Source organism: Brassica oleracea, chromosome C7 (genome assembly GCF_000695525.1).
Source record: "Brassica oleracea var. oleracea cultivar TO1000 chromosome C7, BOL, whole genome shotgun sequence".
NCBI classification, from domain to species: Eukaryota; Viridiplantae; Streptophyta; class Magnoliopsida; order Brassicales; family Brassicaceae; genus Brassica; species Brassica oleracea.
The window spans coordinates 3,769,494-3,781,796 of record NC_027754.1 but is presented as its reverse complement, the minus strand read 5'-3'; the positions used below and the strand labels follow the sequence as shown (position 1 = coordinate 3,781,796).

The 12,303-nt window shown below is 38.0% G+C and overlaps 1 protein-coding gene across 2 annotated transcripts; it reads left to right on the top strand.

Annotated features, from left to right (window-relative positions):
- Positions 1–7,760: 7,760 nt before the first annotated feature.
- Positions 7,761–11,880, top strand: LOC106306858 (nucleolar complex protein 2 homolog). Of its 2 annotated transcripts, none has more exons than XM_013743630.1 (11): positions 7,761–7,857; positions 8,154–8,195; positions 8,289–8,476; positions 8,560–8,631; positions 8,711–9,256; positions 9,713–10,015; positions 10,093–10,629; positions 10,711–10,797; positions 10,883–10,977; positions 11,057–11,191; positions 11,425–11,880. In XM_013743630.1, the coding sequence occupies exons 2-11, from the start codon at positions 8,183–8,185 to the stop codon at positions 11,741–11,743; spliced, it is 2,295 nt and encodes a 764-aa protein (XP_013599084.1). In that variant the 5' UTR covers positions 7,761–7,857; positions 8,154–8,182; the 3' UTR covers positions 11,744–11,880. The 2 variants fall into 2 exon arrangements, with proteins under 2 accessions (XP_013599084.1, XP_013599083.1); XM_013743629.1 differs by having other exon boundaries at positions 8,705–9,256.
- Positions 11,881–12,303: the final 423 nt, after the last annotated feature.

Below are 12,303 nucleotides of genomic sequence, written 5' to 3'. Positions count from 1 at the left end.
GTCTTAGAGAGTCTTACATCTATTCGGATCTTGCATGCATCTTACGGATCTCTTTCCTTAGGTAGCTAACAACCTGAACATGTTATACCAGAGTAAATCGCTAGAGGTGTAGAGCAGAGAGTTTGATGGATAAAGAACTTGAAAATATAACATGAAAAACTTAGAATAAGAGGTGGAAAAGCTTATCTCTGTAGATGCGAGTTTGATCTGTGAAGTTTACAAGCCGAGATGGAATAACTGGAGCTTCTCTTTCGCTGGAGCTCAATTTCTTCTGTCGGCGACTCGTCTTTCTCTCACTCTCTCTATCTTTTGTTTTTTTCAGGTACCCGATGAAATGAGGAGGCAAGACGGTGCAGGACATTAGGGTTACCCGCGGTTCTTTTGGGCCATCCCGCTTTAAGCCCAATACCGCACAGCACCAACCCGCGAGGCCCGCCATTTTGCGGGATACCAAATCTTTGGCCCAAACCCGCCCTGCCCCAATCCTTAACGGGCCTGTCCCGCGGTCCAAGTTCTCGGTTGACATCTCTAACTGCTGGTCCTTTACCATAGTGAAGCCCAAAATCTTTGGTGTAGTGCAAGTAATTGAGTACTCTCGTTATAGCTTTCCAGTGTGTATGACCTGGATTACTTGTATATCGACTAAGTACGTTTATTACATGTGCTAGATCTGGTCTCGTACAATTAGTCAAGTACATGAGACTTCTGATCACACGTGCATACTCGTTTTGTGAAACCGTTTCACCTGAATTCTTTGTCAAGTGCATTTGAAGATCTAATGGAGTTTTTGCCGTAATATTAGAGTAATTTTTAAATCACTCTAAACCGTTTCACCTGAATTCTTTGTCAAGTGCATTTGGGGATCTAATGAAGTTTTTGCCGTAATATTAGAGTAATTTTTAAATCACTCTAATATTGTTTGAGCATAATGAGATTGAGTTAAGATAATTCTGTTTGAATTTCTTGTGACTTTAACCCCGAGAATTACATATATTAATCCCAAGTCTTTCATCTCAAATTTCCCTTTGAGCATGTTTTTTGTTTGATTGATAATGTCTTTATTGCTTCCAATAATGAGCATATCATCTACATATAGACATAACAAAACATACGCATTGTTTGGTTGTTTTGTAGTATATGCATTTATCACATTCATTAATTTTGAAACCATTTGACATCATTGTATATTTGTATTGTCAAATTTTTCGTGCCATTGTTTAGGAGCTTGTTTAAGCCCATAAAGTGACTTTACAAGTCGGCATACTTTGTCTTCATGTCCGGGAATGACGAATCCTTCAGGTAATATCATATAAATTTCTTCTTCTAAATCTCTAGGTCTCTTAATGATGTGATTGCTTTCATCAGTCTTATTGATGTTATTCTCTTTACTGGAGAATATGTATCAAAATAGTTAAAGCCTTCCTTTTGTCGGAATCCTTGAACTACAAACCTAGATTTGTATTTTCTACCAGGTTTCCGTGTCATTATCCATCTATTTCCTGATGTTTTGCAACAAGGTGATAAATTTGTTATGTACCATGTATAATTTTGCATGATAGAATCAAATTCACTTCTGACAGTTTCGTTCCAAAATGGAGCTTCTGGTGAAGCCATGGCTTCTGCCAAAGTTTTTGGAAATTTTTTTATTAAAAATGCCATTGAGAAATCTTCACCGAAAGATTTTTTCTTTCGAGCTCTTTTGCTTTTTTGAGGTTCATCTTTTTCTTCATTTTCTGAAATACCATTTATAGAAATCTCGACGTTTGTCTCAGTTTCTGAGTCCTTGTCATTATCTCTTTCTTTTCAAGTTCGTTTTGAACCTTGTTTTTCCTTGTTTGGAAAAATATTTTCGAAGAAAGATGCATTTCTTGATTCCATGATTGTATTTACATGAATGTCTTATATTTCAGATTTATGTACCATAAATCGATACGGACTACTGTTATGTGCATATCCGATGAAGATGCAATCCATTGTTTTAGGTCCAATAGTGACCTTTTTTTGTGGCGGTACTGCAACTTTTGCCAAACATCCCCACACTTTGAGGTATTTATACGAAGGTAAATTACTTTTCCATAATTCATATGGAGTTTTGCTAGTTACTTTGTGTTTTTGTGGCGGTACTGCAACTTTTGCCAAACATCCCCACACTTTGAGGTATTTATACGAAGGTAAATTACTTTTCCATAATTCATATGGAGTTTTGCTAGTTACTTTGTGTGGAATTTTGTTGAGGATATAATTAGTGGTAAGCAATGCTTCGCCCCCCACATGTTCTTGGGTAATCCAAATTCCTGCAACATTGCATTCATCATCTCTTTAAGAGTTCAATTTTTGCGTTCAGCAGCTCCATTAGATTCTGGTGAGTAAGGAGCTGTAGTTTGATGGATTATTCCATGTTCTTTACAAAAATGCATTAAATGGACCATCATACTCGCCTCCTCTGTCGCTTCTAACTACTTTAATAGTTGTTTTAAGCTGATTTTTTATATCATTCAAATTACCCTAAAGAGTGAATTTACTCTCTCAAATAAGAGGTTCAATTTCAGTACTTAGGGATCGAATCCACAAGGATCTAGGGAACCTAATAAATCTAATGGGATTTGTTAAGTTGGATGGTTTAATGATTAAAATGTAAATTTGCAGTTTTGTTGAGCAAGTAATTGCTCGGTTGATTGGTTAAGGTTTTGGTGCTTAAAAATAAATAGCTAGACTTATGGTTTTTATTCAGGAAACTTGGAATTATAATCCTACAGATGCCTAATGAGTTGCATGCATGATAATGTAGAGCTCAACTACTAAGCAACAAGTCAATCAGCTCTCGCGTTTTTGGACTTGTCTATTAGCTAGATCTAATGACCCAAACAAATGTGTTTGATCAATAGCAAGTGTCGATCGATTATCCTATAGGGATATCGATCGATACTCCTTTTTCACTCTGTCGATCGATTATCCAGTACGGATATCGATCGACGCGCTTTTAGTTAAGCTTTATGCGCGGGTTAAATGATGCTCACTAAGCTCACTAGATCAGCTCTCGCCTTACTCTTAGCAAGAATCTTAGCTCAATTAAAATAGTTTCAGGATGAGAATGAAGCTATCGCTTTTATCTAACAATCCTAGGGCAAGTTCTAGGTAGCTAATCTAGAATCAGACATTAATGACAATCCTAATGATTATTATCACAACTCAGCAATCTATAGTTGGGACTAATCTCTCATAACCTATTTAAACACTAAAATCTAACAATGGAACTACTCAGACATGGCCAAACAATTCATAACAGCAATTAGGTAAGAAAACTTCATTAGAATAGTAAATAGATATCAATGGAGTTCCAATCACGAATATAAGTTTGGACTTTATCTCCAATCTATCAAAATCCTAAAAACCTTTTTCTGATAATAGTAAAACTAGAAACAAAAGAAAAACACCATTTGCCTCTAACATGGTGGCAAAGCTTATATAACTAGGTTAAAACTCGTTAGGGGTAATCTTGTAAATTGGTGAAGACTTGGGCTACAAGTCGGCTGTGACCAAACGAGCTTTCTGCGCGCTTCGTTGTCGATCGATGTTCTGATGTGAACATCGATCAATATTTGTTCCTCAATATCGACCGATGGTCGAGCTCGATGGTCATCTCGGGTGTTTGCTCCAAATATCTCAAAATGCTCCAAATATCTCAAAATGCTCCAAAATCATCACTTATCTCCACACCACTCCTGATCTTATAAATATAATAAATAGACTCTATAATATAATAGTTAGTAGCAAAAACACATATTAACCATGGGTGAAAGTGAGTCAAATCCATGGTCTATCAATTTTCGACCTCAAGTTTAAATTCTTTGAATTTTTCTAAGGTTTCATCTTTGCTATGTAATAAATATACATAACAATATTGTGTGCAGTCATCAATGAATGTCACAAAGTACTTTTTACCAGCTCTAGTTTGTATGTATTTTAAATCACATAAATCGGTGTGAATTAAATCTAGAGGTTTATTAGTTCTTTCAACATGAGGTGAATGCGTTTTTGTGAGCTTAGCATGTACGCATACTTCACATTTTTGTTTACTTGTTTTGCATTTAGGAATTAAATTTAAATTCATTAATCTTTGTATAGATTTGTAGTTTACATGACCTAATCTTTCATGTCATATATTAAAAGACTCAACCAAATAAGCAACTGGCTCTTTCTTATTCATTGAAACTTTTGGAGCTACAACTTTCGGAGACTGTCATTACATTCATCTTGACAAGTTCATCCTTAACATACCCCTTTACCAAATAAATCCCATTCTTCTTAATCACGAGCTTGTCAACCCCAAGACTTGTGGCGAATCCATTCTTGCTGAGCAAGGTTCCCGAGACCAGGTTCTTCCTCATGTCATGTACGTGCTTCACATTTGTCAGAGTGACTTCACATCCAGATGTCATCTTTAGAATTACACTGCTGCGGCCTTCAATCTTGGAGACTTCAGTGTTTTCCATGAACAGCTTCTCCTGAGTCTTTGCTTTTCTGATAAGTGCTAAACATCACCCTATCAGTGCAAATGTGGGTGGTCGCTCCTGTGTTATACCACCATTCCTTGGGGTTGCTGCCTTCAACCATGTTGACCTCAGTCACCATTGCAAGGAGATCCTCCTCAGCGAGATTCACTTGATGCTTCTCATCTCTGATCTTGCTGCGACACTCAACAGTCTTGTGTCCCACTTTGTGGCATTAGTGATACTTCCCCTTGATTTTCTCCACATTCGCATTAATTTCAATGTATTTGTTCTTGAAGTTTTTTCCAGAAGCTTTTAGGGCTGCATCAGTTTTGGAAGGCTTGGTAGGAGAATGGGCGTGTGCATTTCCTTTGCCTTTGTTCTCAACCATGTTGACACTATGCTCCTTAGCAGTGACCTTGTCAGCAGTTCGGTTTCTGGATTCCATCTGAAGCCTCATGAGGAGCTCTTAAAGCCCCATCTTCTTCCTCCTTTGCTTCAAGTTGTTCTTGAAATCCGCATAGTTTGGAGAAAGCTTTTTAATGAAGCTGAGAGTTGTGAATGTCTCGCAGATGGACATTCCTTCAGCAGCGATTTCATGTTAAATGACCTGAAATGCTTCCACCTGATCCATGATGGGTTTTGAATCCACCATTTTGAAGTCATGGAACTTTGCAACCACATACTTCTGGCATCCAGCGTCCTCACCTCTGTACTTCGTGTCCAGTGATCTCCATAGCTCTTTTGCAGTGGGGATCTCACAGTAGACATGGTATAATGGGTCAATGAGGCGACCCAAAATGTAACCTTTGCAGATGAAGTCGGAATGCACTCATATGTCAACACTTGTGAGAGTGTGCACATTATCAATCCCGTAAGGAACAAGGGGCTTGTCCTCCTGGATGAACTTGTCCAGCTTCATCGTTGTCAGGAAGAACATCATCTTCTTCTGCCACGTTTTGAAGCTTTTGCCATCAAACTTGTATGGCATCAGTCCTTGAGTGAACACGCTAGGTACAGACGGAGGAGTTTAAACTTCCACCGGACCACTTGCGGTTCCTGAAATTGAACCCGTCTGATAAAGACCATCACTGAATAGGCTACGACACGCGGTTTCATCAGTAGCATTACCCACTGGAAGGGTAGTTGTTGTTGTTGCTGCAGCGGTTGACGATGTGATGGTTCCAGCGGTTGTTACGCCAGTTGCATCAGTTGCTGCAACGTTGACTGGAGTCTGAATGACATTTGTGGTATCGTTCGTCATTTTTTTCTATAGAGAAAACATGAAGATGGATTAGTACTCCAATCAACATATAACATATTATTTTAAAGAAAATAATGGTTTAAAAATCGATAGTCATTTTTGGTGTTTGAACCAAATCATATCGAATCAGTCAGGAAAAACGTTTTGCAAACTCGCTTAGATAAGCGTTGGCAGAAACCGTTATGTGTAGACTTTTTAGATTGTTTCACAAACTCGTTTTATAAGCGTTCGTGGAAACGAATCATTTTAATAACGTTTTAAGAATCGTGTATCAAAAACGTTTAGCGATAATGCTACAAAGCAATCCACAAATCTTTATAAAATAAATAAGAAACGTTTCGCGGAAGTGCTAGAAAGCAAATCACAAACACCGCTAAGAGACAAGAAACAAGCATTTCGCGGAAGTGCTAGAAAGCAAATCGCAAACACTTTTCCAAAACCCGTTAACAAATCCTTGTTAAACCGTTTCATAGAACCGTTTTTCAATCCGATCAAACGCTTTAGATAGAAAGCGAAAATAGAGTTAAGATTGTAGAAACCGGAAAACCGGACTGACATAAACGATATAATAAAACGATGTTAAGGAAATAGATGAGTGTAAAAACGAATACAAGAACGATAAGAAATCGTATTCGCATACGGACATGGAGTCGAGATATAATATATTTCCTTAACTCTAAATATTTGCTCCGTTAGTGAGCCGGGACTGTACAAATATCGAGTCCCAAGATACAACCATGGCAGACGAATCACGCTTCACTCGTGATCACCCTATTAAACTATAAACTCTACGAAACACTCTCGGATTTATGACTTACGCTAAGGGATTTTTGCTGTTGGTTTCGATACGGGAAAGTAGTGAAAATGAATGAAGAAGAGGCGAGTATTTAAAGAAGAGAAATGAATTTGATTTTCGAAACTGTTGCACACGTTTAACGAAAATATCTCTGAAATCTCGGAAGTGGAAAGTTGAGAAACTTTCTCCGCAAGATCTCTCTTCTGTTGACTCGTTCTGATCCATTTCGAACAGACAAACTTCATGTCGTTTTTAGACGAACTAGGTGTCGTTTATTCACAAATGTCATGCTGTTTTTTAGAAATGATATGACAAAAAAGTTGAGCTTAACTTGGTCTAAAATTTTTTTTATTGGGCCGGATCCTCCACCAAGACCAGGACCACGCCGAGCCGGCCGGACGGCGGCGCACGTGGGGAATCCTCTCTTCCACTGAGCTGTTTAACCACTCATGTCACATGAGCATATATATAATGCTCATCTCTTCCTTTCTTAAGCGATGTGTTCCCATATTACTTCATTCATTGATGCCAATTAGGCCTTATGACCCATTGCTTATTTCTTTTCACATTTCCAATAAAAGCCCATGGCTTAGTTTATTGATCCAACATTATTAACTTACAAAAATTCTTTATTTAGATTTTTCTATTTAAAACATATATTTTTTTAAAATAATAAAAAAATATTTGATTTTGTGTATATACATTGATTAAATTTTGAAATTCGACATTCATATCGTTTTTATTATATTATTTGATGTATATAAAATATGTTTCATAGAGTTTAAACATGGTTTTAGATATAGTTTTAAATTTTATCAAAACATATTAAGTGTTAAGAAAATATAAAGATAGTTTAATTGTGAATAAAAAATAATGGCTTGTTTGTATATATATAAAAAATTATTAAATTATAATTTTAATGGAACTATATATTTTATATAGGATTTAAAAAAAATATATTATGTATTTATTTTATCGTTTTATGTCATATTTTGTATCGGTTCAAATTAAGAAATTTGTTAATTTATGGTATTTATTAATTTATAGAGTTTCTATCGTACAAATAACCTTAGCGTTGACTTCCCTTAGCCGGTTAAATCCTAACTAATTTGATACAGTTGGATATTTTTAGTTAAACCGATTAGTCGAGTTGACGGTCAACTACAGAACCTTTCAAGTGGAGAAGAAGGTTTCCGAACTCGCAAAAATAAAACCCTAAACCTCTTTTCGCTTCTACGGCAGTCTGCTGACAACATCTTTCTTCTCCTCCTCCTTTCTCCTTTCTTTCGCATACATCGAAAACGCAGGTATGTGCCTCTAATTTTCTTGCTCTGTTCAGTATCTTCATCCCGTGTTCCTGAATACTCGAGTCTGTCTGTGTTTAGTTCGTCGTCGTGAATGATTGGTTCTGTTTTTTTCTAAACTCTGTAGAACAATTATAATTGAAGATAGATGGGAAACCCAATCGTATTTCCTGGTCTAAAAGACATAAATCCGGTTACAAAGTAAATTACAGAGAAAGGGTTCTGAAATAAAAACCTAGTTTGCTTTCACCATTGATTTTGTTTGTCTTTTTTTTTCTTTTGGTTGTTGGACATTGCAGGTGATCTTCCGTGGTGGTGTATTAAGAAAATGGGTACCAAAGGTGACTTCTTTTTTTAGGCAGCAAGTATAAAGTTTATATCTTTATTGGAGTTTTGTTGGTTTGAGATTGATAAAAACTGTTTATCGAATGTAGGAATGGATCAGATAAGCGAGAAAAAGCGTGGAAAGAACAAGTTGAAATCCAAGAAGAAAGCAGAGGATGTAGTAGACGGTACACCAATGGATGATATGAGCGATAAGAAGCGTGGAAAGAACAAGTTGAAATCCAAGAAACAAGAAGCTGAAGAGCATGAAGAACAGCTTAAACGGCTAAAAGAAACAGTGAGTTGTCTGATTTTGTGATTTGTAATAAATATGGTGGAAGCTTTTGAGTCACTTAACAGATGGTTTCTTTCTTTTTGCAGCAAGCTGAGTTTTTTGAGTATATGAAAGAGCATGATGAGGATCTTCTCAAGTTTGATGCTGCTGAGTTTGAGGTGAGTACTAGTAGAGATTGAATATGTTGGATCTTGATGTGAATTGTGCTCAAAGCTTTAATCTTTTGGTTAGGATGATGATGATGCTGATGCTGAGACTGACTTGGAAGACACTGAGAAGCAAGGTGATGATGAAACCACCAAGCTGGAAGTTGCAAAGAAAGCAAACGAGCAGAAGACGATCACAGCAGCCATGGTGGACTCATGGTGTAAGTTAATCAAAGAAGACGCGAAGTTAGGTGCGGTGCGTTCTATCTTGAGAGCTTATAGAACCGCATGTCACTACGGTGATGATACCGGAGACGACCCGTCTGCAAAGTTCAGCGTTATGTCGAGCGCTGTGTTCAACAAGATAATGATATTCGTTCTGAGTGAGATGGATGGGATTCTTAGGAAGCTGTTGAGGCTTCCTGCAACTGGAGGAATGAAGGATACTATCATGGAGCTGACTAACACAAGGCCTTGGAAGAACTATAATCACTTGGTCAAATCATATCTTGGGAACTCGCTTCACGTCCTGAACCAGATGACTGACCAAGGGATGATATCGTTTACTCTCAGGCGGTTGAAACACTCGTCAGTCTTTCTATCTGCCTTTCCAAGCCTCCTTAGGAAATATATTAAGGTGTGTTGTGAGCAAAAACCATCAATCTTTGAATTAGGCCTGCTGTTTCTGTTATTTCGGTTTGGGTATTTTTCAAATTCGGTTTATTCGGTTTGGCCACAATCCCACCAAAAAATCGGTTTGGTTTTCTGTGAATTTTGGGTTTTAATTTTATTTCCGAAAATAACCGTTTTTTGGTTTTCGGTATAATTTTCTTAAAAATCGGATATTTTTGGTTAAATTAGATTTTTTTTAGTTATTTTGGTTCGGTTATTTCGGTTAATTTCGGTTATTTTCAGTTATTTTTTAAAAAAACGAAAACCAAACCGAATCATTTTTCAAAGCCCTACCAAACCAAACAGAACTCAAAACCCAAAACCAAAAATTTCGGCTGGTTCGGTTCGGACAAAATCCACAGGCCTAACTGTTTGAATCTTTCCTTACCATTCTTTGCTCACTTGCTCTTCTTTCATTTAGGTTGCACTTCATTTCTGGGGAACCGGCAGCAGCTCCATCTCCGTTGTCTCGCTGCTGTTTCTGAGAGACTTGTGCATACGCCTTGGAACTGACTGTGTGGATGACTGCATCAAGGGAATGTACAAGGCCTATGTGTTGAACTGCCAGTTTGTAAACGCTGTTAAGCTGCAGCATATCTCCTTTCTTGGTAACTGTTTCATCGAGCTTCTCGGCACGGACATCTCAGCTTCTTACCAGCATGCATTCGTCTTCATAAGGCAACTCGCAATGATTCTACGTGAAGCGCTCAACACAAAAACAAAAGTACTTTCTCAATAATTATTCTGAAATTGAGTTCTTCTGTTTAATTCTTTTCTTACATTTGGTTTTCTTTTTTGCAGGAAGCGTTTAGGAAAGTGTACCAGTGGAAGTTCATCCACTGTCTTGAGCTTTGGACCGGTGCTGTTTGTTCCTACAGCTCCCAGTCTGAGCTCAGACCAGTTGCTTACCCACTGGCGCAAATAATCTCCGGTGTAGCACGGCTTGTTCCCACTGCTCGCTATATTCCACTCAGACTAAGATGCGTTAGTATGCTAAACCGGATCGCTGCTTCGACCGGTACCTTTATACCGGTCTCAATGCTTCTTATGGACATGTTGGACATGAAAGAGCTCAATAGACCTCCCACTGGTGGTGTTGGCAAAGGTGTCGATCTACGCACGCTACTCAAGGTGAGTAAACCGGCGGTGAAGACGAGAGCGTTTCAGGAGGCGTGTGTTTACTCTGTAGTGGAGGAGCTTGTGGAGCATTTGACTCAGTGGAGCTATTCGGTGGCGTTCTTTGAGCTATCATCTATTCCGACCTTGAGGCTGCGTAGCTTTTACAAGTCCACTAAAGCTGAGAGGTTTAGGAAAGAGATGAAGCAGCTCATTAGCCAGGTACCTTGAAGCAAACTCATTAGCCACTTATACTTAATCTGTTACTTGCTATATGTTGATATGTTTTGATGAATCCTTCAGATTGAAGCTAACTCAGAGTTTGTCAACAAAAAGAGAGCGTGTGTTGGTTTTCAACCCAATGAGCCTGCTGCTGCATCATTCCTTGAGGTTTAGTAACTCGCTTCCCTTGATTTGCTTAGATTTATGAAGTAGCTTTGTTCTGATTGTTCTTTGGGGGTCTTTGTCTGTTCAGGATGAAAAGAAGGCAGCTGAAAGCCCTCTATCGCAATATGCAGTGATTATCCGCCAAAGAGCGAAGCAAAGAAACGAATCACTGGTGGAATCAGAGTAAGTTACTTACATGCCTCTACTACATAGTGTTTATTTTGACTGCTGGTATTAATAATGATCTGTCTGGTTCGTCCAGTGTTATTGTGGGAGAGGACTCAGCGGTGTTTGGGAAAAACGCACCAAGCAGCGATGAGGAAGAAGATGAAGCAGATAGGAACGAAAAGGGTGCTGCAGCTTTCAGTTCCTCCTGGTTACCTGGAAGTGACTCCAAGTATGTTTATCTCTTCCTCTTGAAAATGCACACATCTCTTGGTATCATATGTAAATACTGGGTTGGTGTGGTTAGACTATGGTTAGACTACAGCCTAATGTAGATTGGGTTACAGGTCTAGGGTACTGGTAGGTATCTTCAGTAGTTTGGTTGATTTGGGGAATGTCCATAGGAGCTGAACCACATTGTCCTTAATGTACATTATTTATCTAAAGAGATTGTATAATTGGCAGAGAAAAAGAGGCAGAGGAAGAAGAAGAGAAGAAGAAACCAAAGAAACGTAAGAGGAAGAGTCAAGCAGAGAAGAAGCAAGTTGAGGAAGGTGCAGGAGAAGATGATGTTGTGGAAGATTTTGTGTTCAGTTCTGATGAAGAGGATGATCTGTTTGATATAGAAGGAGACAAAGATGAGGAGGACGATGTTGATGATGATGCAGCAGATGAGATTGCAGAGCCTGAGACAAAGAAGACCTCTAAGAAGACCAAGGGCACCTATAAGACCTGGCATAAGAACTACAAGAAGACGAAGAATAAGAAGGCTCGAGTGGCTTAGTCTTTTTGGTGTGTACTTCGATGTCTACAAAAATCACTTTTTCGAATGTCTTGCAAAACATCATCAAACAAATTTTTGGGAGAATGGAACTAATATCTGAAATTTGAAACTAATGTATGATTTTTTTTTTCTATTTTGTCTATTAAATCACATTCAAGGACTGAAATAGTCATCCTCTATTTTAATAGTGTGAACAATGCTTGTGGAGTTGTGGTGGACAAAGAAGCTCCTAGTAGCTTAGTTCTCCTCTCTTTTTCAATGTTATTAATAGGCATGTGGGTTTGGTTCGGTTAACTATTTAGTTAACTTGTTATATAACAAATCTGCCAAAATTAAAAGAAGTTTTTAGTTTGGGTTAGATTTCGGTTAAATTTAGATAAAATGGATAATTTTGATTGTTTTGGTTAACTGTACCGAAGTAATAACCGAATTTGAAATGGATTCCAAAAAAATTGGGATTGGTTAGGCCGGTTAGGTAGGGGATGGCAGGTTTTGTTTGGTCAAAATCACATATCTAGGTAGGAAGTTACTTCTTGGGATGTTTGCAAAACCGCATTAGA